The 27251-nt window shown below is 42.2% G+C and overlaps 1 protein-coding gene across 8 annotated transcripts in view; it reads left to right on the top strand.

Annotated features, from left to right (window-relative positions):
• Positions 1–27251, top strand: part of GLT1D1 (glycosyltransferase 1 domain containing 1) — a 148421-nt gene that overhangs the window by 32534 nt on the left and 88636 nt on the right. For 5 of the 8 annotated variants that reach the window (XM_089894349.1, XM_089894348.1, XM_089894350.1 and 2 more), the window contains exons 5-9: positions 4862–5047; positions 6284–6320; positions 8585–8641; positions 18317–18412; positions 19036–19085. In XM_089894349.1, the coding sequence (XP_089750475.1) occupies positions 4862–5047; positions 6284–6320; positions 8585–8641; positions 18317–18412; positions 19036–19085 (426 nt within the window). Of the gene's footprint in view, positions 1–4861; positions 5048–6283; positions 6321–8584; positions 8642–18316; positions 18413–19035; positions 19086–23731; positions 24997–27251 lie in introns of those variants that run through there. The other 3 variants (XM_089894346.1, XM_022598181.2, XM_089894353.1) reach the window with 2 other exon arrangements.

Here is a 27251-nt window from a genome sequence, read left to right as displayed (position 1 = left end):
GAATCCAGTCTTCAGGCAGATTGATACCACTTGGCCCAAAGTGCCCAATTTCCATCACATGGCTGGTCTTTCCGGCATGGCCAGCCCCTACCTAAGACTGTTAGCTGTGGCTGGCCTCACCCTAGAGAAATACATGCCCCTTAGGAATCACATAGATTATTTCCTAGAAGCCCAGGGCAAAAGCCAGACCACCTCTTGGCCAAGGCCAAGTTCCTAACTGCACACCTACTGTATCCAAAATCTTATTATTTCAATGCATGAGCAACATAGAAATGACTAAGGTGCTATTTCACATTTTTTTGGTACTCAGTCTTTGAAATTGAGTGTGCATTTTACTTTTAGGAGGCACATTTCCATCCAGACCAGCTCCGCTTCAAGGGCTCACGTGCCCAGGGCTGCAGTATTGGACAGTGCAACATACCACAGATATGCACGTGGGGAGCACCCTGTTTCAAGCTTTCCAAAACATATGCTCCGATCTGGTCGTGGAGACACATTAACAGGAAGGAGCGAAGGGAGAGTATATTTTGCAAGCTGTGGGTTAATTTCAGCCCTCTGACAAAGCTAGGATGCTCCTTTGGAAACATTATTTTGGGACCTACTGTATAGCACAGGGAACTATCTCAATGTTTTGTAATAGCCTAAAAGGGAAAAGAATCTGGAAAAACAATAGATAGGTATGTATGTACACCTGAAAGTGACACAACGCTGCAAATCAACTATACTTCAATTTTTTTAAAAAAAGGCACAATGAGGGGAAAAACAAAGAAACATTATTTTGGATGCTGTGTTGATGAGCACCCTTCTGCCTCTGGCTGACTTCACACAAATTAGTTTGACTGGAGTTCGATAAAGAGAGTTTTATTTTATCTCTTTTAATTTGAAGTGCCTTTGTTTGGGCCCGTTGTTGTTTTTTTTTTTTTTTTTTTGCGGTACACGGGCTTCTCACTGTTGTGGCCTCTCCTGTTGCGGAGCACAGGCTCCAGACGCGCAGGCTCAGCGGCCATGGCTCATGGGCCCAGCCGCTCCGCGGCGTGTGGGATCTTCCCGGACCGGGGCACGAACCCGTGTCCCCTGCATCGGCAGGCGGACTCCCAACCACTGCGCCACTAGGGAAGCCCCCGGGGGCTTTTTACTGGCGTCCGCCTGCTACTGTAGTTAGTACTCGTTGTCCAAGTTCAACATCGGCCGTGTTTTGGGACAGTGCTCCTCTGTCGGTCTGTGATATTATAACCTTGATTTGGTGTTTTTAGGAATTAGATTCACTGCACATGTCTAACTGTGATATATGCATTGTGCAAATTTAAAACTAGTCTAAATTGCATTTTGATTTCTTGCTACAGTGTGTAATAGACATTCAGAATACAAGTTTGGGCACTTCTAATTCTAGTCTGTGTTTAGAATACTTTCTCTAAATTCACCAGACTTTTACCAGAAAATGTGACTATTTCACCAGTATAATTAAAAGCGAATTAGGTATCCGCATATCTTAATTGAAGGCTTTTCTCTCTGCAGAAACAATGATTGTGGTTTAATTTGTCTCCACTGGGTTCAAAACCCCACAGGTCTGTGTAAAGTTTAACTGCACTGTTCACATGCTTTTTCTAAAAAAAAAGTACTCAGCTAAGAGGACTTACTCTAAATTCAAATATTTATTTATGAACTATTTTAAAAAATATTGAGCATGAGTAAATACTGTTTGACACAGTTATCGAATTCAGAAAAAGCAGAGTGATAACCAACATGGCACATGGATACACTTTGTTGAGGTTAGTGCTGAGCTAAGCTTCCTGGTATTGTTAATTTTAGTGATTTTTTTTTTTAATTTGGAAATTTTGAGTCCCTGTCTTCTGGGGCCTAATTCATCTACCCTGCCTTGGCACTCCTTAAAGAAAAGTAACTTTCTGGAAGCAGTTAGGCAATACCTAAAGAGTAATTTTACTTTCACTGTGTACAGATACTCATTACAATTCTTTTGGAAATTGAAATACAGAAAGCAAGACAGATCTCATTGGCTGTCACTTGCCCGTTCATGGCACAGGGGAGCTCAAAAGGCTGATGTAGGTGTTAGTTCTTTTCTAATCTGAATGAGCTGCCTCTTGCCTAATGGCTGAATTATGCTGTCCTTTGAATTACTGTTACTTCTTCTTCTTCTTGCATGGCCCATCGCTTTGTATTTGATCATCTACAAAAATCACGTTGACAGCGCAGGAGCTACACAGACCACATCTTTTATTATAGTTTCTACTGTAATGTGAACTTAAAAACATTCACCCCTCTGTTTCATCTTTGGAAACCCTAGTTTGTATGCTGGCCCTCCCCACAAATATCCTGTAAGGGAAACTCCAGGGATTGGTCATATCTTAGGAAGCTAATCATTTTTAATAACTTCTATTAAGACTGGCTTCCCTCAGAGATTTCTTGATAGAACTGCACGTGTTCTTTGCATTTTTTTCCCCCATGTGAGATCCCTGGGAATGGAAAAGTTTTAAAGGAACTCAAAGGATGGAAAACTCATCAGTTTCAGAGCATAGATTCTGAGTTAACCTTTCCCATGACCTGGGGCGCAAGCTTTTGGGATGATCAGAAGCGTTGCTCTAATTCATCAGATTGCAAAGGCAGAGAACAGAAGGGGAAGCTTTTGAATAAAATCAGCAATGATTCCATGTTATTTGCTCCATAGATTTAACTGTATTTTATTTTTTAATCTTCCTGGGAATTTTCTTGCTGGCATTCCTATTTCTTGAGTTGCTGGGCTAGATTACGTGTTACACATTCATCCTTTGATTTTGCCCAGGGTTGTTTTAGTTTCATCTTTATTTATAGCCTGTTTCACGTCAGATCCCATAAAACTGGATCGCAATTCAGTTCTCAGATGTCCTCCCCATCTCATCTGTGGATTTTTTCCTTTTCTTGAAAAATCTTTCCTTGTCTGGTTCAGTTGCAGGAATTTAGTGACAAGGTTGTCCCCCCTCATTTTCATTTTGAACATTACTATTATTATTATTAACTTGCCACGCCACGTGGCTTGTGGGATCTTGGTTTCCCTGACCAGGGATTGAACCTGGGCCCTGGCAGTGAAAGCACTGAGTCTTAACCACTGGACCGCCAGGGAATTCCCTGAACATTATTTTCTTTCCTTACTTAAAAACAATTTTTAAGGGAAAAGAGAAGAGGGAGAAAAGAAGAGACCCGTGTCCCCTGAAAAATGCCCAGTTTCTGTGTTTTGTGATGTATTTTGAAAGCTATACACTTACAGGCCATGATTCCTTCTAAGTAATTTGTAGCTGTTTTTAAATGACTTTTAACAAAGCCATCATCAGAAGTTGTAAAATAATATTTTTGTCACCTGTAGAGGATGAAATTGTGCATAGATTTTAAAAGTAATATTTATTGTGGTTTCCATTGGGTGGAAAGCTTAATTTCAGAAGGTTATATTAATAAAAGAATGGGAAATCTTGTTGTTGTTGCTGTCTGTCTGGTATTCCATTAGAAAAAGGCATAACTGAGCATTTGGGTCTGTTACAAAGTCACATGTATTTATAGGGCACTGACATTTTATATTTAGTAGTGGGTCAAATTAAGTAATGTTTTCTCATAGACTTTAAAAATGGAGGAAAAAATGGAGAATCTTCCCTCTCCACCCTTCCTACACACACACACACACACACACACACACACACACACACACACACGAGTCTTCTTTTTCATTTTATGCATCCATGAGCTGATCTTCCAAGGGAAATGATATATATAAGGACTTCGACTCATGTTATTTCAAGGCAAGTGAAACAACAATAAATATTGAGCAAAGAAAGCTAATTTGTATTTAGAGCATTTTAATATAGAAAATGATTTTCGAAATCAATATAAGCCAATTGGCTTTTGCCAGATCGCTTTTCTTACAATGATTAAAAATAACTCAGATGCAGATTTCCTTTATACTGTCCCTCTATTTTCTTGATTTGCTCGGATAAGATCTTCAAATACCATTTATGACATGTTTTAAAAGTCTATATTGGACTTGATACTTACTTGTTTTGGCGGGGGAGTTCAATAGATTTGGGGGAAATAATCCTCAGAGATAGGTAAAATCAGCAGATAAACCCAGACATTTCCATATAGAGTCAATGTATTCTGTTTATAGAGTTGAGATACCCTTTTAATTAATTAATTTTTGTTTGTGCCCAAAGGAACTTTCTTGAGAGGAGCATTTGGGGTTTACATATTTCTAATTGCATGGCACAGTTCTAATGAAAATAGTAGTAAGGCTGTAATCTCCATTTTGCCTGACAGTCATGAATTGAATTTATATAGAATTATAGTGAATCTCTTTTTGTCAAACACTTGTATTACCTTTAAAGTTAAAATGCTATCCGGGTATATTTTTGACAGTGCTTCAGTATCCTTCTTATGGACATTTTTTGAGCCAATGTTGTAGGCTTAGGTCTGGTTAAAGAAGAGGCACTCTTAGCCTGCACTCCATTCCAATACAATTTTCTTCAGTTTTCTAGTGAAATTATAATTTAACAAAAAGGAATATTTTAGGGCTCTGAGCTAAACTCTGATTTCAAATGGCTGCTATTAACCATTTTTTTTTCCATTAAGGTTAATATCTTTTTTAACTAGTAGAGAAGAGATTTTTGAAGCTCTTTTTTTGCAGGCTTGCTATTTTAAGGGCATTTTAAAAGGGGCTGCATCCTGCTATGTGGCGTATGGAGGAGGATACTCAAGACTTTTAGAGGTCTCAGGTATACCTCTGCTGGATAAATATAAAATGTAATGCTAAGGTCAAAAGCAAAACCAAACCAAGACTTGTGTCTCTGTACCAACTTCCTTATTTTTTTTTTTGGCCGTGCAGTGCACGGCGTGTGGGATCTTAGTTCCCCGACCAGGGATCGAATCCGCACCCCCTGCATTGGAAGCCTGGAGTCTTAACCACTGGACCGCCAGGGAAGTCCCTCTGTACCAACTTCCATTCAGCCGTCCTAGGATGGCCAGATGCTGCCTCTCCCAGAACCTTCCCATCCACCAGGCAGAGGGCAGGGTAACTCCCTCTTCTCCCCATTGATCGTCTCTCCCTCGTCAGGACTACCTCACCTTTAGTTTGTTTCCCAAAACATAAAGCTGATTTGAGGATGAAGGTCAAAGTGGGTCAGCAGACCACATGCAATTCGCAGGATCCCGGTCACCTGGAGGACCACCAGAGCCCTTCACACACGTTTAGGTAGAGAGAGCACGAAGATGCAACTTCTGTGATGGCCACTCTTTACCTAGTTTAGTCGTTTCATGCATGGAGCTGATATTCAGGCCACATGGTAGAAAGATGCACCTTTTTAGACTTTATCACCAAAATGACCATATCTTTGGTCACTTACGAGAAACAGCCCTCTGCACCTACTTGACCCTGCTGCCCTTTAAAGCGGATTTCTCACTCTGCTCCCGTAACATCCACCTTTGGGTCTAAACCTGATTTTAAAAATATTTATGTCACTGTTTCGAAACGAGCTTGAGAAATGGATTCTTTTTCTCTCTAGTAGTTTTGTGAAGTTCCGCCAGAAAACACCACCAGGGATAGTACGTATATATCTGGGGACACATATCTAGATCAGTCATGCAAGTGTCACGGTGTCCCTTGATGTCAAAGAGGCTTTTGGGGAGGTCCTTACAGGGTCCTTGAGACCAGTCCATTCACATCCTGGAAGAATCTGCCCCCTGGTGCCTGTTCTCTTGTTTCCCAACATACTGGGTACCCCTCCTCCATCCCCATCTCCATCTCCCCCTCCATCCCCATCTCCTCCTCTGTCTTCATCTTCTTCTCCTCCCCCCTCCCCCTCCTTCTTTCTTCTCCAAAGGTGGGGAGTGTACTCTCTCTATTCAAGGGTTTGTATCCACAAACGACATTTCCCAAAACGTCTGCCTTCAACCTCAGCTCCTGATATGCACCTGATGGGCTGTATCCCTGGCATGTTCTCTGTCTGAGCTTCATCACTTTTCTACTAACATAGTGACTATAGATTGGTAATATTGCGTCATGCCTGATTTAAGGGACCTCTTTGTACTTCTTCCCTTAGATAAGCTGTGTTTTTAATGGGCTAACCCCCATTAAAAGCAGAGGTGACTCTTTGCTCTGATACAGTAACAAGTCTGTGAGTGGCTGTGTAGATGATTCTTTGTGATGTTTTCCAAGAGCATATTTTTATGGCCTTCATTTTCTCTCTAAGCAGCAATGGGAATGGACTAGCAAACTTACTTTTTTTTCTTTCTCCCCTCTTTTCAAAAGCCACATGCCAAGGATAAGATCTATGTCCAGAGTCAAGGTAAGAAATTTTAAATATATGTATATTTGAAAAAGAATGAGTCTTTTATCTTGTAGAGATACCTACTAAAATGAAATAACATGATGTCTGGGATTTACTTGAAAATAGTAGAATGGGTACACTTTTATTAATTTTAACATTAAGATAAAAATAAGACTACTTTATAAAAGAATAACTTAAAATGTAGAAGAATGGATAAAGAAGATGTGGCACATATATACAGTGGAATATTACTCAGCCGTTAAAAAGAATGAAGTAATGCCATTTGCAGCAACATGGATGGACCTAGAGATTGTCGTACTGAGTGAAGTCAGACAGAGAAAGAGAAATATCGTATGATATGTGGAATCTAAAAAGAAATTATACAAATGAACTTATTTACAGAGCAGAAACAGACTCACAGACTTAGAGAATGGACTTATGGTTACCAGAGGGGAAGGGTGGGAGCAAGGGAGAGTTAGGGAGTTTGGGATTGACATGTACACACTGCTATATTTAAAATAGATAAACAACAAGGACCTACTGTATAGCACAGGGAGCTCTGCTCAATATTCTGTAACAACCTAAATGGGAAAAGAATTTGAAAAAGAGTAGATACATGTATATGTAAAACTGAATCAGTTTGCTGTACACCTGAAACTATCACTACATTGTTTTGTTTTTTAATAAATTTATTTATTTACTTATTTTTGGCTGCGTTGGGTCTTGGTTGCTACGTGCAGGCTTTCTCTAGTTGCTGCAGACGGGGGCTTCTCATTGTGGTGGCTTCTCTTGTTGCGGAGCACGGGCTCTAGGCACGTGGGCTCCGTAGTTGTGGCTCGTGGGCTCTAGAATGCAGGCTCAGTAGTTGTGGCGCACGGGCTTAGTTGCTCTGCGGCATGTGGGATCTTCCCGGACCAGGACTCGAACCCGCGTCCCCTGCCTTGGCAGGCGATTCTTAACCACTGCGCCACCAGGGAAGAACCACTGACCCGCAAAATAGAGATCAGGGAAACAGTAGCTCCAGAGAACATGTGGCTGATTCTGAGTTTAGGTTTGAACCCGTGCTGAGCCCAGGGTCACGTGAACAAGTCCACCTTATAAACATCACATTATCAAGGCTCTAGTGGTTTCAGGGATACTTTTAGCAGCAGAATCACTCATCAAATGAACTCTTTCTTGGAGCTCCCATTTAAAAAACGATGCACTGACTCAGTATGCGTAAAAGGGGTAAGTGTCAGGGCAGGCCTGGGCTTGGACCTTCCATTCCTCTGCCACAGCCCCTTGTTTATAGCCACGGAAGACGGTGCTGCAGGAAAAACATGGGCTTTGATGCAGCGCATGGGTTTGGATGCAGCCTCTAACACCTAACATTTTGTATCCCGATTAACCGCGATGAACCTCGGTTTCCAGCCGGATAAACTAGAGGACTCAACCTGCTTAACAGGGATTAAGGGTTTCCAGGACCGGGTGGAACACATCCACTCACAGTCTGTGCTGGGGCAGGCGTGGAGTGGACTTTACTGCAAACTTTACTAACTGTAGTCTGTATTAGTCAGTGTGAATGGCCAGCTTACAAGTGCCTTGGAGAGGCGGTTCGACGACTTAATTTACATTCCATAAAATTTCACATCTTTTCTGCTCTCGAGATAATCTGTTAAATGTTGCCTCTGGATTTTTGAAATCTTAAAATGTTCGTTTTTTCAGAGAACTTTAAACTGAAAGCTGTCTGAAAAAGTGACACAGATAGCAGGAAATTATGTATGATTTAGAAGGTTGAGATGAGGAATTTTAAATACAGACATAATTTCTATGTAATTTCTTTTAGAGTTTAGTTGGAAATGTTTGGGATACCTGTCACCTATATGCATTTTCTAGGAACTCAAGCTTTCTGTGACCTAGAGACAGTTTGGCCCAGGAATGGATGGTGGGGTTGAAAGTGATGGATCTTTTCTCCTTGGGAACTGTGGGCGAATTTTATTTTATTTTTTATTTTTGTTTTTGGCCTCACTGCATGGCACGCGGTATCTTACTTCCCCGACCTGGGATCGAACCCGGGCCCTCGGCAGTGAAAGCACAGAGCCCTAACCCCTGGACCGCCAGAGAAGTCTCCTGTGGGCTCATCTCCAAGCTCACAGGCTTGGAGAGATTCATGGGAATTCAGCAAAGCCCTCAGAACTTTAGTTCTTTATAAGAACCGAGTATGACAGTTATTTGTCAACACAAAATAACTGGTTATGTCTCAACAACATGAACTTTCTTTTGTTCTCTTTCCTTTGACCCAGGAATTGCAACAGTGCCGAACACCACATTTAACTGGGACACCTTCCTTCAGCGTTCAGGTAAGAGATGAAATCTTCTGGTAGGATTTTGACTCAAGTGCATCTTGCCACCTTGCGTCAGTTCCTTGCTAGGTTCACATGGTTTTGAAGAAGAGGCTGCCAGGGTCAAAGAAATGGACTCTTTGGGTAGAACAAAGGAGGGAGCAAGGCATGATTAGAACAAACTTGGTTTCTCCCCGTTTGCCGAGGTGTCGTCAGTGGTCCCATCCCAGTGAGGATGGGGGTGCAGCTGAGACGCAGGAGGACGAGTAGTGCCAGCCTCTGTGACGCTGCTCTTCGGACAAACCTCCCAAACACCTAGTATCTTGTGGCGTTTGTCCTTATTAAGGATGCCATCCTCCTGTGTTCATTCGGTGTTACTTTATTAGCTACACACATAAGAAGTGACTCTTGTGGGACTTCCCTGGCGGCCCAGTGGTTAAGGCTTGGCGCTATCACCGATGGGGCCGGCTTCGATCCCTGGTCGGGGAACTAAGATCTTGCAAGCCGCATGGCGTGGCCAAAAATTAAAAAAAAAAAAGTGACCATTGTAAGATGGAGGTCAGATTAAGAAACAAACTTTTAAACCACTTGAAATCTCAGCACCAAAAAGGAACTGCTATTAGTGCTTTGATATGTCTTTCTCAACAATTTTTCATATATATATTAATGCTTTTCATGCATTAATATATAATATTAAATTATAGCTGTATTAACCTATTATATATTTTTGTCTTTTAAAATCATCATGTAAATATATAAATATGTGATATTTGTATATTTATTGTAAATGCATAATATGTATGATACCTATATTATTTATATTATATATAGATTATATATAAATTATATATAATTAGGTGTGACTTTATGTTTAAATAATACATATGTACAAATAATCATACATATAATGATTTTTAAAAGACAAAAGTGGAGTCAAACTGTACTTACCGCTCTAACCTGCTTTATTTATTCATTGTTAGTAACAATATGAGCTAACTTATTCTTTCTTAAAAATTTCTAAACTAAAGTAAAATTTACGTGGCGTGAAGTACAGACTTCTAGGGTAAGATTAGATGAGCCCTGACAAATGTATAAATACCCTAATCCAGACAGATCACATTTCCACTGCTCAAGAAAGTTCCCTCTTGTGCTTTTCCATATTTAATTCCCATCCCTCTGTAAGGGACCCCATTCCAATTTCTATCACCATCGATTCGTTTTACCAGTTCTTGAACTTCATCTAAGTGGAATCATACAGTAAGTACTTTTTGTGTCTGGCATCTTTTTTGCTCAACATCATGTTTTTGAGATTCATGCACATTGTGTGCTCCTCCTTTTTTATTACCGGGTCCTATTCCATTGTATGGATGTGTCCCACATTGTTTCTCTATTCTCCTATTGATGGACTTTTGAATTGTTTTCCATTTTTACGTACTATAAATAAAACTGCTCTCTCTCCACATTCTTGTGCAAGGATTCTGGTGAATAGCTTGAGTGTAGGGTGGATCCATGCTTAACCTTAGAAAAGAACAGCCAAACAGTTTTCGAAAGTGTTGTACCATTTTACATTTCCACAGACATTGATGAGAGACCTAGTTATGGCACATCCTTGCCAACAATTGGTGTGGACAGTCTATTTAATTGTAGTTATCCTAGGGGATCATGAAATGGTATTTGATTGTGGTGTTGGGCATTTATGTATCGATATCTTCCTTGGTGAGGTGTCTAGCCAGGCCTTTTGCCCAAATGTTTTAGTGTGTTGTCTTTTAATTCTTGGTCTGCAGGAGGGTTTTCTGCTTTTTTTTCCCCCTGGGTAGAAGCTTTTTGTCAGATACATATATTGTGAATGTTTTCTTCCATTCTCTGGTTTACCTTTCCGTGTTCTTAACTATGTCTTTTGAAGAGCAGAGGTTTTAAATTTTGTTGAAGTCTAGCTTATCAGTTTTTTCTTTAATAGTTAGTCCCTTTGAGTCCTGCCTAAGAAATCTTTGCCTACCCTAAGGTCGAAAAGATAGTTTCCTTGTTTTTTCCTCCAGAAGTTTAAGCTTTTCCATTAGGATTGTAATCCATCTGAAATTAAATTTTGTGTGTGATACTAGGAGGTAGGGATCGAAATTCATTTTTTGCTGTAAATTCCAGCATCATTGAAAATGTTTCTCAATGAATTGCTCTGGTTCCTTTGCTGAGAATCAGTTTACTGTGTGTGTTCCTTTGTGTCTGTATAAATCTACCTTTATGCCAGTATCATGCTGTCTTGTTGTTGTAGATTTATGGTACGTCTAGAAATCAGATAGGGTTAGCCTATGACTTTGTTTCAGAATTGTTTCAGCTCTTCTAGGTTTTTTTGCATATCCATATACAAAATTTAGAATCATCTTGTCAATTTCTATAAAATCTTGTTGTATTGAATCCACAGATCATTTTAGAGCGAATTGCTGTCTTAACAATAATTTGTCTTAAGATCTCTGAACATGATGTATCTTTCCATTTGCTTGGGTCTTACTTATCTTCATAATGATTTGTACAGGTATTTCATGTCTTTTAAAAATATTCTTAAGGATTTTATTATTTTTGATGTGCTATAAAGGTTTTATTTTTTTTTTTTTGCGGTATGTGGGCCTCTCACTGTTGTGGCCTCTCCCGTTGCGGAGCACAGGCTCCGGACGCGCAGGCTCAGCGGCCATGGCTCACGGGCCCAGCCGCTCCGCGGCATGTGGGATCTTCCCGGACCGGGGCACGAACCCGTGTCCCCAGCATCGGCAGGCGGACTCCCAACCACTGTGCCACCGGGGAAGCCCTAGAGGTTTTCTTTTTAATTTCAGTTTTGAATTTTAGTTGTTGCTAGTATATAGAGATACACTTGATTTTGTAATACATTGGCATTATACCTTGAAATATAAATTTATTGGTTCTAATTACATCATGTTTTTAATTCCTTTATTGTATTTAAAATTCTATAAATGTATCCAAACAATCCTTTTGGTTGGGAATTTAGATTTTTTAAAAACTTTTTGATATGCAGTGATGAAAGTGCTAGGATTTTAATCTTCATATGTTTGCCCAATTGTTTTCTTAGGAGCAATTCCTAAAAATAGAATTGCTGGATTAGATTATGCATTTAACCAGAGCTTTCATAACATCTTACATGACGTTTAAGTGTGTCACCTTGGAAAGGTGACATCAGGGTGCATGTCCATCAGTGAAGCTATGAGGGTACCATTTTCTCTACATGTGGTGCCATTGTGTTTTCTGTGCATGGTATGATCCAAGCATAATTACGGTGTTTAAGCAAAATTTTATTATATTGTACAATATCTTGAAGTGTAAAAACTTTAGCTGTCCACAAATGAAGCCCATAAGTTTATGCTATTTGGGATTATAACTGCCTTGCAGGCTGATCAGCCCTGTAATTCTGGTAAAGGTACTAGAACAGCTAAAATTATCTCAGCAAATGCAATTTGAGGCCTGAGAAGTCATCTCTTTTAACCTGAAATACTTATCTCTAAAGACGACAATGCAGGGGTACGATTAGGGGGAGTTGAAGATGCAGGTCCTGCTGTAAATGTCAGAGAAGAGAGTGAAAATGCAAAATCAGTGCCCTGCCCTCAGCAGACAGGAGGACACCCCAGGCCTGTTTTTACTCCGAAAACTTCAGACAGAACCTCCAACATGTACTCCGTGTCAGCATTCCCTTCCCTTGAAAAGAAGAAATTTCCAAACATTTGATTATAAATAATTTTCCAAGTGTTTTACATCAATCTCAGCAAGAATGGCAGAACTCTTGTCAGCATTACAAATGAACCCACACCATCCAATTGCTTTATCATGTCAGGAAGTGTAAGCCGTTATTCAGAACCAGGAGGCCCATTTTAAATGGCCTGTCGTGGGCTTCCCTGGTGGCGCAGTGGTTGAGAGTCCGCCTGCTGATGTAGGGGACGCGGGTTCGTGCCCCGGTCCGGGAAGATACCACGTGCCGCGGAGCGGCTGGGCCCGTGAGCCATGGCCGCTGAGCCTGCGCGTCCGAAGCCTGTGCTCCGCTACGGGAGAGGCCACAACAGTGAGAGGCCCGCGTACCGCAAAAAAAAAAAAAAAAAGGCCTGTTATACGGTTATTCCATCTTCTGTATATCAGAGGTCACTGTTGCGGTGTAACTAAGGTTCATAATTTCCAAAAGGAGAGTGATTTGTCATCAGGGTCTGTACCCTGATGGTTGCTTGTTTCACCAGTCTTACTGTTGAGTGATTAACGGAATAGCCAGGAGATTTAAAACACTCCGCAGACAACACCCCCTCTTGGGAACGTTGGCTTCACTTCACTCTTAATGTGTGCGATCAGAAGCTGTAAATGCATTCAGAATATATGGGCTCAGGGAGGCTCCGGGGGGGACTGCGGGAGCTGACTGCTGGAGGATGGCTTAAGCGTTAAGGTGGAGAATTCAGCCGCGTCTCAGGGTTTTATGATCAGGCGTCTGTTCTCATTTGTACAGTCATTCATCTTTGTCAACTTTCAGACTCCAGAGGTAGACCACCGTTCTCACCCATCCTCTATCTCACCCTGGCCACTGGAGCATTCTAAACCTATGATTGTGTTTTGTCACTTCCACTCTGGGCTGAGACAGTGAAAACAGAAGTGACAGTGAACTTGATGCAGACCGTTAGTGATCAAATCCTCACGCTCTGGACTCCTATGAATTGTTAACCTTGAAATCGAGGGGAGTGGGTTGGGAAGGGCCTCACTGAACACTGAATATTAATAGGCGGGTAGCAGATTAGTCCCCAGGGTTTAGAGTCACCTTCTTAAATACCTGATGTCAATTTCGGGGTTTATTCCCCTTTAAGGTATGTCTCGGGTTTGCTGAGAATGTTCAGTTATATCTCTAAGCCCAAGCTAGCAAATTAACTAAGTCTCCTTAGTTTAAAACATGAAATCAGTTTTATGCCAACCAGATTCCATGATCAAACAGGTCAACTAGGAACAAATAAAGAATAAAATAGATGCAAGGCACTAAGTGGCATTGTTATAATTTTTCACGCGATGTTCTCATTAGCTCTTCTGATCCGAAGGTATGTGTTTAGATATCAAGTTAGTTATCTGGTCTTTGTGTTTTCAGGTACGTCTTAAATGTTGTTATGATTCAGTGATCCAGGACTTTTGCTTTTAAATGCCAGTAACTAATGCATGTAGAGTAATGGTGCCTCTCAGGCCATCAAATCCCGAAACTGTGAAAGCTTAAACTTGACCCGGACACACCTTCTTGGGTTTTATTTTCATTTTATTCCTATTTTCACTGTTTATTTAATTTTCTCTCTCTCTTCTTTAAAACTCTATTTGTATTTCTATATGGAAACTCTCATATGCAAAACTCAAATGGTCATATTTTCCTTCCTCAGGCTGTTCCTAGGAAAACTCACTTGTTTTTTGTTTTTTTGTTTTTTTTTTTTGCGGTACGCGGGCCTCTCACTGTCGTGGCCTCTCCCGTTGCGGAGCACAGGCTCCGGACGCGCAGGCCCAGCGGCCATGGCTCACGGGCCCAGCCGCTTTGCGGCATGTGGGATCTTCCCGGATCGGGGCACGAACCCGTGTCCCCTGCATCGGCAGGCGGACTCTCAACCACTGCGCCACCAGGGAAGCCCTCTCACTTGTTTTTTTCACATGGAAAATTCATGTCATTAGATCCCTGTATGCGTTCACAGCCCCCCAAATGAGATTTTTCAGCTAAAAGTCACTAAGTCTAATCAACAGAAGTTCTTGAATTCTCTTCTCCTTATAATCACGCATGAAAAAAAAAAAAATGACAGAGCTGCTGGAATAGAAAACGGCAAAGAAAGTAGCTTAAACGTGGATCGGGTTTCTATTCTAGAACCAGCGGATGGATGAGTCACTTAGAGGATTTGGGAGCGTGGTGCTTAGTCTGTTGGGACCGCTAGGGTGCCAGACCATGAAATCAACACGTTTCGTTTTGTAGATAAAAATACCATTCTCCAGGAAATGGTAATATCGGAAAGACACGTAAATGGTTGCATTTGTAAGGGATGAGTTCCAGCCTTGACTTCTGCGAATCCCAGATGTGAGAGGAAAAGTAAAGAGAAGAAAAATAAACTTGGGGTTAAAATGAGGAAATGAAATCCACTAAAAAAATTAGGTAGGTACCTGCCTCACCTCCAAACCTCTAGAGGCCAGTACGTTTTAGTTCTTTTTTAAAATCTAAGAATGAACACGGTACATTTCCCTAAAGTTGGCCAAGGCCCTGGGAGAAGCTGAAATGGAATTACTTAGAGTTGATGCATCCATGAGGTCGGGTCTGAGACCTTGGTTGTTTGATCAGGATTTTTGCACTTCATTTCCTGAAAACAATATTGGTGTATGTGAAAAGTGCATGTAAGCTCTCAAACCCAAATGTTGTCTCTGCATTTAATTTAAAAAATAATTTTTTTTTAAATCCTAGAATAAGACAAAGAATAAGACAAAGTTCTTTGTTTGATCCTATTCTAATATAGGTTTCTAAATTCCCATGACATTTGATCTCCTGCCCAGGAAGAAGAAGGGGAAAGAGGCAAGAGAATATGGGATTAACTCCATCTCCCTCTAGGGTCTGGTAGGTTGCGGGGGGATCTCAAAATCATTTAGTGAACTGGGCAGCAGCGCTTTAAAAAATTGAAATGAAATAGAATAGAAAATATCAGAGCGCCTGTGTGCCATAAATCTAAATGATTCTTTGAAACTGTACCGTGTCTGTGTGTCTGTGTGTCTAAACACGTGTTTCACGTGTACAGGGTTGCAGTATAGTGTGTACCTCTTACTGTAAGTCATAGTCAGCACGTTGTGAAGATCAGTGTTGTAAATTATGGATTATTGTCTCCCGAGCTTGGCTTTCCTAGGCATCCTGGGGTACGTAGAGGGCCACCTGTCTCCAGCTTTACCTCACCAGAAGGCCAGCGGGTCTTGCGAACCTGCTGTTCTGAGTAGCTAACACGTGTCAAATCGAAGTCAAGCAACAAAGCAGGTTTCCAACATCTACACTTGTCACAAAGCAAAAAGAAAGAATTAGATGCAGCCTTTTTACCGAGGCATCACGTCGGTTCTTAAAATAGGGCTTTCTTTGGGTGCCGTCTCTGGATGCCGTCTTTGTGTTTGTTTTCTTTTTGTATTTACTTTTTTTCAATGTGGTAATACAGGTTCTTTGATTTCCCCCTCTTTTTGGTACTTCCATTGTTCTCCTTCCGCCTTCCTTTTTTTCACTCCCTTTGTATAGTTGAATGGATATTCCACGTATTTACATGATGATGTAAGGGATGCTGTATCCTTCTCACTGTACCACACCTGGAGACACATAACGTCACCTTCCATTACTGGTGATTTTTTAAAAAATATATCAACTCTGTGTGTGTGTGTGTGTGTGTGTGTGTGTGTGTGTGTGTGTAAATAAAGCCATGTGTGCTGGGTTAAGGTTTCTTCCCTTAGTTAAGTGGGTGTCTTTCTCTGTTTCCCCATGTCCAGGTGTTATATTTCCTTTGTAATCAGTAAGTTATTTTTGAGAAGGCACTTGTAATTTCTGTCCTCATCAGACTCCCCCTTACCAGTTTTAACATTCATTGATGGTTCTTGCCTAACTGTGTAGGTTCGGGCTGTTTTTCACACCTGACCTTCCTTTCCTTAATGGTATTCTTCAATTTGTATCATTTTTTAAAATGTATTTATTTTTTATTATTTTTATTTTATTTCTTTATGGCCGCACCACTCAGCACACAGGATCCTAGTTCCCTGACCAGGGGTTGAACCTGTGCCCCCTGCAGTGGAAGCGTGGAGTCCTAACCCCTGGACTGCCAGGGAAGCCCCCTACATCATTTACTAAAGAGAAGAGTTTGTCTCCTGACCCCAGATTCAAATGCCTGACCTCAGATTCTTCTGATCTCAAATTCAAATTCTGGACATAGCCTCTAGCTTAAACTTTTGGTCAGAGAAGTATTCACGAGGGTCTGTATTTCTAAGGTTAGTTTCAATACTGAAAATACAGGAAAAATATATAACAAAAAAACCTCAACATATCTCAGTGAAATTGTCAACAGTCAATTCAGAGACTGTAATAATGGTTTAAGGTTTTTCTAAGAGGACATCTGAATCTTAACATTTCAGTAAAGACTTTCTCCAGTGCTGGTTATGTATTATTATTATTATTAGCTTTTGTGATTGTGTCAGAGTGCTGTCAATATATCTTATTACATTCGTTCTAATTATATTACTACTTAAGACTTAAAACACAGAGGGAATGAAATTATTTGCATTAAGAATGGGATGGGGCTTTCCTGGTGGCACAGTGGTTGAGAGTCCGCCTGCCGATGCAGGGGACACGGGTTCGTGCCCCGGTCCGGGAAGATCCCACATGCCGCGGAGCGGCTGGGCCCGTGAGCGATGGCCGCTGAGCCTGAGCGTCCGGAGCCTGTGCTCCGCAACGGGAGAGGCCACAACAGTGAGAGGCCCGTGTACCGCAAAAAAAAAAAAAAAAAAAAAGAATGTGATGAATGAAATGAATGAATGAAAACCTTCTCCTTGCATGATTTTATGTCCAATTACATATGTTTGGAAATGGTGAAGCTTTAGGCTAGCTTGGATTAATATTAATAATTTCTTTTTCTTTAATGAAATTTCATAAAGAAGGCAGGGTGGCTTCTTTTCTTTTCTTTTTGTGGGGATCCATGCCATGTGGCTTGTGGGATCACAGTTCCCGACCAGGGATTGAACCCAGGCCGTGGCAGTGAGAGCTGAATCTTAACCACTAGACCACCGGGGAACGTTCCCAGTATTTCTGTTGATGCATGACCTAATGGCTGCCGAACAAACCTCCTCAACAAATGGTGACTTAAAACAACCGCCATGGATTTTCTCATGATTTTGCGGATTGGCGGTTTGGACTTGGGTCATCCCTGCTTCCACTGTGTGTGTGGGCTCACTTGTAAGTTGGGCTGAGGCCTGACGGGTCCTGCATGGGTGGTTGGGTCTCTCCTAAGGAGGCAGCCAGGCCTGACTGTAAGGCAGCAGCATCCCAGTGGGTGGGGACGCTGCACACCAGGCTCCCCACGGCCAAGACTTAGAAGTCACTCCCGCTCTGTTATTGATACCAGTCACCAGGTCAGCCCAGCGTCTAGGGGTGGGGAAATGGGTTCCACCTCTTGCTGGGAGGGACCACAAAGAGTGTGGTCACCTGCAACTCGCCTTACACGACAACTTTCAATGTAGCAAACCTAAACCTCTTATTTCATATATCTGTGGGCACGTATACATTACGCGTGTGTCCCTATATATAGACATACACGAACTCAAGAGGACATTCCTATATAAACCGTCTTTCTAGTTTCATAAAGAAAAGATTCTTCCTAACTGGAATTGCATGGAAATATTTTCTAGGACCTGTGGCTGACATTTCAGTAATAACTGAGTCAGTTCTTATCGCCTCATCCTTCTGCACTGCAGCAAAAGTACCCTTACTTTATTTATTAGGCCAAGTTCAGCTCAGGTTGATTCACCAGGAGGAACGGTTAGTTCATGCAGTGAAATGAAGATAAAATTTAGGCGTGGGAGCAGCTGCCTGAGAGGTCAGAGCCCAGCAGCCTCTGAGCTGTGTCTGCGGGGACATTGTCACCGGGTCATCGATTCAAGTCCTCTTCGTTGAAAATACCCTGAACTCTTCTGTTGCAGAGATTAACCAGAGTGCTGACAATCTACACGTGTTTCTCCTTATCTGTGGACTCCGACAAGTGAAAGACCCTCTCTATTTGGTGGATGCATTCTCGGGTATGTGTTCTCAGGAGACCCTTTGCCTGTGGAATTCCACTGGGGTCCCTGTCTTCACATGTCTCTCCTTAGGACTTTGAGTTTTCTCATTTTTTTTCCCATCAGCAGAACTGTTTCTAGATTGTTACTTTGGAAACAACCAGAAAAATAACCTCGCTGTGTAGTCATTTCAGTTGTTTCCTACTTTCCTTGCCCTCAGCTTCTGAGGAAATCATAAAACATAGCCAATAATGACGAGTCTAAAATAATTTTATCTGGCAATATTTTACACATGCCAATTTTTATGATACATTTGGAGTTTTGTTGCATTGCTTAAGTTAACCTATAGACTCTAAAGTATATTCTAAAATCCATATTGAATTGTGATGGCGTATCCATCCTAATTACCTAATAAACTAGATCTCTGAATAATGTGCAACGTGCTAGAAAAAAATATTTTCCTTAAAACCATAAAATGTCACATACTTACATATAAAATAATTATAAGTTGACTAATATGAATGAAAGCAAAATGATATGAAATAATTTATATTGTAGTGTAATTAATATTAAACTGATTTATGTTTTCAGCTGTGACTTAAAACCATTTTAAAAGTCTTTTTTTTTCTTTTTTTCTCCCCAAGAATGGCATCAAGAGGAGCCCAGCGTTTATATGGTTATCGTTGGCCCTGAAGTAAGTTGATCTGCCGTAAGCATTGATCTCGTCTCTGTTTTCCTCTTTATTCTTCTTATGTATTTTCTAAAATTAGTTTCTGTTACTTTTCTAACCCAAAGTTTCTTGCTTTCTTAAGTAAATAAAGTCTGTTTGCCTTTTTAACAATGAACAGCAGACCAAGGTTAAAGATTATGAGGCTTTATAAGTCTTCACAATTAACTTATTGCTACAAAGGGTAAGAAATTCTTACGGGAATACAGAGGAGTCACATGAAGAAAGTCCATGTAAGTCGGTGTATAAGGCAAACGTTCCATGTGGTCCAGATCGTCTTTGAAACTTCCTGGAAGTGCTCACCTGACAAACACAGAGCTGTTCCTTCACCCGAGCACCGGATTAAGCCATTGACTTGCATTCAGGAGCCGAGTGGGGTGGAAAAGCACAAGAAATACAGTCTGCACTGGGGCATGTCCTTGCCTGTCAGTGGCTGTTGTCCAGGGAACAGAGACCAGTGGCAGGGCTTGGAGGTGCTGCCTCTCTCTCCCCGGGACTCAGGATATCCCCTCTCCCCTCTAGCAGATCCGGAGCAAGCATGTGCTCTGTTCCAGAGTCAATTCTAAGCGCTCAGGACGCAGAGAATCTGGGTGGTGACACACTGGTCATCTCACAAAAGTGAACGCTGATTTGCTCCAAGCAGTTTGGAAAATAAAGTACGCCTCCCGCCAGGTGGGATGTAACACTGCAGTAGCAAGGCCTTTTCTTCTCTTCGTGGGGCTTCTGTGCCAGGGCTGCACAATGCATCCCCTGCACCCTAGGACGACTCACGCTTCCTTTCCCTTTTGCCCAGCCGGATGGCCAAGTCTGTGCACGTTAAATGCCTGCATGACCTCCCTGTTCTGTTCTGTATTTCCTCCTCTCGTGGTTTCCTAGTTCCCTAGGGACCCACCGAGCATGCAGGGGATGGCAAGCTTTTCTTTAGAATACTAGAGACCTTTGGAAATACTACATTTACCTCGAAAAAGGCCCCCTAGCCTAAAAACATATCAAGGGCTAGAATCTGTGTAGCCACATTGGTTGTCACGTGGAAGATGAATCACCCCATCATCCATGTTCTTTGTTGGTATAACAGACACTCACACACACAGGCACGCACATACCCAGGCCTGCACGCACATACCCAGGCCTGCACGCACATACCCACATCCATCACACACTCAGGGCCAGCCTTTTGATGGTTAACAAGATAATCCCTAGTGCACTAATGAATGCATGTTGAATAATGAATGTTAGGTCCCATAGCGGCAAAGTTGTTACTATTATTATTATTTTAATTATCTTTCCATCCTGCTGTTCGAAGAGCATGATTGACTGAAAAAGTTTCAGTTTGATGCTAAATTCCTTGCTAACCAAGAGAGAAGGCCTGAGGTTAGAGCCATGGCAACAACAGTTATCCTGAAAGAATTTAGTAATGTGGCTTTCTTTTCCATTGTTTTTACTTTTATGGTTTTGTTCTGCTTATGGTGTGTGACAATGGCTCTCCAACGCTTGAAAATTTCCTTTAAAAATGAACTGATGTCACAAAAAGTAGTAAATAAGCAATAGTACAGCTGGGGCACAGATGTGACAAATTGTGACAGTACGCAAATAGCCAAAGTCTGGGAAACAGTTTTTATCCAGAATCGATCAGTGTGCCCAGTGGAAGAAATACCAAAAGAGCAACGCTTGGTGGAGAAAAACGTTCGCGAACATCGGGCTAATGTTGATCTGATTTCTCTGTTTGACTTTTTCTGTCGTGTTTCCTTTTAAGGAAACCTAGAGGGAGGTGGCAAACTTCGAAGCACTAGTTTAGCACTAAATATGTACCAGAAACCCATTTCCAGCGACATAGAGACCAAGGCAGCATTTGAGCTGATACGGAGGTCAGAGAAGGGGGAGTGACCAGGACACGTGGTGCTTTCCTGTGTTTATTAAGCGTCTTCATCTTCAACTCAGTTGCCTACAGGTGAAGGATGCCATTTGTTTCATACAGGCTTCCTAAGTCATAGTCCTTTAGAAGAAACACTGTTGTATTGTTTTTTACATTAAACAATTAGGAAGGCTTTTCCTTTCTCAGGACAAAGGTATTTATTCTGCCACTTGTTTTGGGAACATACAACTTTCCCTCTAACTTTAGTTTGCCTAATTTTAAAAGAGCAGTGAGTGTAAAAAATGTGTCTCTTTCCTCCTAATTTCACTGCAGGGAAACTTGTCCCTCAGGCTGCAGGTTGGGAGGCGGTAGGGGAGGGTGGAGACTGTGGCCAACCGTGGAATGAATGGTGGGCGGGGCACGATTCAGCCACAGCACGGTTTGCATTCCAAGATGCAGGCTCCCTTGTCAGCCTTGCAAGAGAAGCCACGATCCAGAGGCCTTTTTCTTCCTCTCTTTTGAAAAAATGCCCGTGTGTGTGAAATGTCTTATTTTTAACTACTGGGAACTAATTAGACAAATGTACTTATGCTTGTTCATGCGTGTGCACACACACACACACACACACACACACTGTCTCTCTCTCTCTCTGTTTGCCTTGTTGGCCCTACAAAATGCATCTCTGTATTTTCTCTTTTGTAACTTCCAGAGGGAGGCAATCCTAAGTGGTTTTGAGCAAAGGCTGTCACGACTTTGCCTATTAAGGATCAGGGAGCAGAGGGTGACGTGAGCTGGGCGGGGCAAAGCAGATTTGCAGGGACCGTGGAAAGACATGTCTTGGGAAGCTTAAGTGCTTCCGCAATTCCAGGGGCCCCTCCTCTCTTTTTCCAAACTAGTCTAATAAATCTCTGATATACCTGAGGACAGGATGCTCACTGGGCAAATGCGGGCCTGGGTCTAGTCTTGTAGAATGGCCCCCCCAAGGCCCCCATGCGCCCGTTCTGAGGCTGCATCTTCAGCCACCGAGCTGGTTTGCTTGGGTGGAGTGGGAACACAGAGCAACAGGGAATGAGCGAGAGGAAGAGGAGCCATGACAGGGAGCTGTTGAGTGAAGGGTGGTGAAGAGTTATGATCTGAGAGCTGCTAGCCCTTAAGTTCATTGCCATGAATTAGTAACAGTTCACAAGCACTTCTTCCACAAGGCACTCCACTCTCTATAATTAAAAGCCCTCAAGGAAACGGGGAAAGGCATCCTTGGGTTGCAAACTTGCTGCTTAGCAAAACCAGCCGTAAGCACCTGGCACTGTGCAGGCAGGCACGCTCAGCCCAGAGCTTTACTGAGATTTGCCCAGTAAAGCGTGCACACACACACACACACCAGAAACAAGCTTTATTAAACAATACTCTTATTCATGTATTTCACACACTCTGTTATTTTAAAAAACCTGTTCTATGTCTCTGCTTTGCTATTCCATGTCATTAAAAGAAAGGTTATTTTTATTCCAAAATTGATTTCATGATGTGCTCCCTGATCTGAAGTTTGGACAACACTGACTTGGGCCATGCTTGATGGTATGTGTGTGTGTGTGTGTGTGTTTCTCTCCATCCACTACACATATTCCCTCTTGAAAGCCAGTGCATTGGCTGCTTCCTCAGTGAAAGATTCCCTCCCCAAATCTTGGGCTGGCTCAGATGTGCTTCTCCTGACCCAAGCTCTTCCCCACTATCATTATAAGATTTCCAAGCATCTATCAGTTTTCAGCGTCAAGAATTCAATTTAACATCACTTTTTCTATTTTTTTTTTAATGAAAGCTTCTTTATTTTTTTTGCTGTGTTGGGTCTTCGTTTCTGTGCGAGGGCTTTCTCTAGTTGTGGCGAGCGGGGGCCACTCTTCATCGCGGTGCACGGGTCTCTCTCTCGTTGCGGGGCACAGGCTCCAGACGCGCAGGCTCAGTAGTTGTGGCGCACAGGCCTAGTTGCCCCGCGGCATGTGGGATCTTCCCAGACCACGGCTCGAACCCGTGCCGCCTGCATTGGCAGGTGGACTCTCAACCACTGCGCCACCAGGGAAGTCCCCAACATCACTTTTGAATTCAGATGTAGGAGGAGACTAAAAGGATTTTACATTTGACATTGAATATTTGCTACAATGTTATGGGTTAATATGCTGATCTTTTGGAAATAGATTTGAGAAGTGGGTCAGAGGACAAATCTTGTGACACATTAAGATTCATCTTGTAACCATTATCTCTTAGAGCAGATCAAACACCCTGAGTGTTACAATTATTTTTGACATCTACTGTGAGTACACTCTTCTTCCATTCATCTTTTTCTTTGTTAACTGCTAAGCTCAGTGATTTAATAAACTCTTTAAGTCTAAATTACACACTTTTGGAGGACTGTAGCCTTTCCAGGTCATGTGCAGGGTCTCTTAGTACAAAATTGCATTGACTCTGTTAGTTAATTGTTATTAACTAACCTATTATTAGGGCCTATTATTAGGGAATAATTGCAGTGCATGCAGCAGTGATTCCCTCTCTCTGTGTCCACGTCTCTGCGTGGAGCCTGGTCAGATCTGAGACCCCAGTGAAGACCTGGCTACGCAGCTCAGCCAGTGCCCCCTTGGATGCCGCATCAGCCCAGCTTCAGCCCGAGGGAGTTTATTAGGAGGTGACAAGGGCTACTAAGAGAATTGCTGCGGAGGCTGAAGACCAGGTTTGGCTGCATCCGTTGCTTAGTCTCTGGATCTTTCCCTTCAAGGTCCACGGTCCAGTGTGGGTTACATCCGCCATTCTGTAAGGAGAGGAACGGGCACCCGATCCCACTTCCACCAGACCACATGCGGTGGGAGGAGGTGAGGAAGACACCCAGACGAAGCGGAAGAGGTGAAATGGATGCCAAATAGATGGATGAGCATGGCATATGCGGATTACCTGTTTGTTTTTATGAGTGCTCAAACAAGAACTGAATACTTTCATAGGTCAGAGCTCTTTTTCAAGACATATTAACAGAGTCAGTGCAGGCTAGAGGTGTGTCTGCCAGGACAGGGGAGCCCAGGGCCTGGACTGCATACCGCATTCACATTTGTTCCTGCCATGTGCAATGGCCGGGCTCAGAAGGCATTTATCACACTCCTCTGGAATAGTATTGCTTTGCTTTTTGAGTGGCATCACCTTTCTGCCAACAATTTATAAAACAGGAGAGTAAATGTTCTTGTGTGTGCTTTGTATTTTAGATATGATACATATGTTTCCTTCTGTGGTCATTCTTAGCAAGAACATTTCAAAAAGCGGAATCTCAGTCCCCTGTGAAATCTATCTAATCCTTCATTAGTGTTTACTGCTGGCAAGTTAGTTAACACCTTTGGACCAAGATTGCATCATCTGTGTCAGGCAAAGTGTAGTCTTGCATGGCTGTGTAGTAGAGCGGTTGTGTGCTAGCTGGGTGCACTTCACTGCTCTGGGCCTCAGTTTTCCCCATCTGTAAAGTGGGTGTGACTAAGAAAACGTAACCTGCCTCATCGTTTCTTGAGAGGCCAAAATGAGTGCATACTTGGCCCAGCGCCTGGTTCGTAGGCAGCATTGTACGGGCATTAAATGAAAGAACTTTCTGTGCTGATGTTTCCTTTCTGTGTTGACATGCTAGAATTCTGTTTTAGCTGCAGAATGGTTTAAGGCATTGGTTTTCTATTAAAGCTTCTTTGATCTCTTGGTACAACCATCTCGGCAAAGCATGTGGTTTCTGCTCGCAGTGGGGGGGGCCCGGAGTGGGTGCATTTTCTGATACTCTTTGATAAGCATTGTGGTAGGAACATTCGGCTCGAGCATGACAGCTTAATGACTTTCCACCATAACTTCGTATATCAAAGATGATTTTCCTTAAGCCTGGGAGTTGAGACAATATATTTTGCTAGAAAGTAAATAAGCTTAGAAGGAGGAAATGAGAATTTTCTCTGCTGCTTGCAGTGCTTTCACTTTTTAAAATTTCATAACATGTGCTTTCATTAAATAAAAATATCTACCCTTCTTTTTTCTTTGCCTTGTGGTTTGTTCCCCTTGGCTTCACTAAGAGATTTGAAAATGAACTGATGTGGAAGACAAACCCAGAAAAGTTTAATGCAGTTTGTACTTTCAACTTGAAACTTGATGTTATACCTTCAAAATTGTAGTTAAAGGGTTAGGTATTTCAGCTGTCTTGTAAAAAATTTTTTTTCCCTTCATGAATTCTTTTCCCCTAAATAGTTAATCATGAGAACAGAAAAGTGTTAAAAAAAATTAAAAACAGTGGGGCTTTCCTGGTGACGCAGTGGTTAATAATCTGCCTGCCAATGCAGGGGACACGGGTTCAAGCCCTGGTCCAGGAAGATCCCACATGCCGCGGAGCAGCTAAGCCCGTGAAACACAACTACCAAGCCTGCGAGCCACAACTACTGAAGCCCATGTGCCTAGAGCCCGTGCTCTGCAACAAGAGAAGCCACCGCAATGAGAAGCCCGCGCACCACAACAAAGAGCAGCCCCCGCTCGCCACAACTAGAGAAAGCCTGTGCACAGCAACGAAGACCCAACGCAGCCAAAAATAAATAAAATAAATTTATTTTTAAAAATTAAAAACAAGAAGAATTTCTAACTAAAATTTATCATAAGTAAAACATGCATGTCAGAATTAACATGTATTGCCAAAAGAAGTCTTTCATTGCACTGTTTATCTTTTCATGATGGGATGTTAGGGTTATAATGCAATTCAATGGTTTAGGATAATTTGAAGGAAAAGGATCAGAAGTGCGAAATGGAAAGGTAGAGCCAGTATAGAACTAGCATGACGTTGGGAGGAAAATGAACATGTCTAAGGAGAAGAGATGGACAAGTACCCCAAAAAGTAGGCCCACTTTTGGTGGGAGGGGGTAGAAAAGTTTGGGAGGAGATGTTACTTCTGGTTTGGATAACTGGGCAAAGTTTCTCCGAAAGTTGACATTTGTCTGTGCCTTGGGGGATGAATGGGTTTTAGGGACAGAGGGTGGCATTCCTGGTGGAGAGGAAGACATGCAGTTAGGAGAGAGGTGAGAAGTGGAGAGTAAATGTTACGGAGTCCGTGCTCATATTGCCCACCGCACGACAGGCCAGTAAGTCAGGAAACGAGTAGCTGGGGCAAGGAACAGCAGCTTTATTTGGAAAGCCAGCAGACCGGAAAGATGGTGGACTAGTGTCCCAGAGAACCGTCTTCCCTGAGTTAGAATTCAGGCTGCTTTTATACTAAAAGTGGAGGGGGTGTGGTTGGTTGTCACAGACTTCTTGGAATCCTTTGTTCTTGCAGCTGTTCCTGAAAGTCAGATCACACTGTTCCTGTAAACTTCCAACAAGACAAATGTTATTCTCTGTTCTGCAGCTTTTTATCTCCGTATGAATGGAAAAGTGTTATAGCTTTAAGAATGGGCTCTTGTATATTTCAGGCTGCAGGCAACATTCTTAACTTGTAGCAAAAGCAATAGAATACAAAGGTTAAAGTAAAAGAAACAGATCCAATATGGAGTCAGATTTGTTCTTCCCTGTGACATAAATAAGTAAGTAGGTAGGGGTTCCATAACCCACATGCGCTTTGTATAAACTATATGATAAAAATCCTTTGAGTAGAAACCAGAGGGGCAATGGAACTTGGGTAAGAGTGCCATCTCCAGAGTCAGACTGCCTGAGTTTGACTCCTGGCCCAGCACCTTCCTAGCTGTGTGATCCTGGCTAAGTTACACCAGCTCCACTGTCCTCCCTCCTAAAGTGGGGATGATGATTGCAGGATTGTTGGCAAGAAGTAATGCACACATAGGACTTGGAATAGCTTAGGCCCAGAGTAAGCAGCGAGTGAGCGCTGACTGTTAACAGCAACAGTAAGCAATAGATCATGCGTGGCTTTGAGTTTATTCTTTAAAGATCTTTCTAGCAATAGCATTGTTTGTAGTTCCTTGTGTCCCTCTGTAACCCCACTGTTGCCCCTAGCTTGCAGAGCTCCAGCCTAAGGACAAGGGGGCTGAGTAAGGAGGTCTCTGTTCAGTGGCTCCTGCAAAAATGACTGCCTGCAAGTCCACGGAGGGTGAAGCCCCCAGGAAGCAACTGACTACAAAAGCCTCTTGCGAGAGTTCTCCCTGAAGACCTAAAGAGACATTTCTCCAAAGAAGGCATACAGATGGCCAACAGGTACATGAAAAGGTGCTCAACGTCGCTAACTGTTAGAGAAATGCAAATCAAAACTACAATGAGGTACCACCTCACACTGGTCAGAATGGCCATCATCA

The sequence above is a fragment of the Delphinapterus leucas genome, chromosome 14, assembly GCF_059928025.1.
Source record: "Delphinapterus leucas isolate spDelLeu-1000000601 "Yukka" chromosome 14, BTC_Dleu_Yukka2, whole genome shotgun sequence".
NCBI lineage: Eukaryota > Metazoa > Chordata > Mammalia > Artiodactyla > Monodontidae > Delphinapterus > Delphinapterus leucas.
This window is presented reverse-complemented; position numbering and strand designations above follow the sequence as displayed.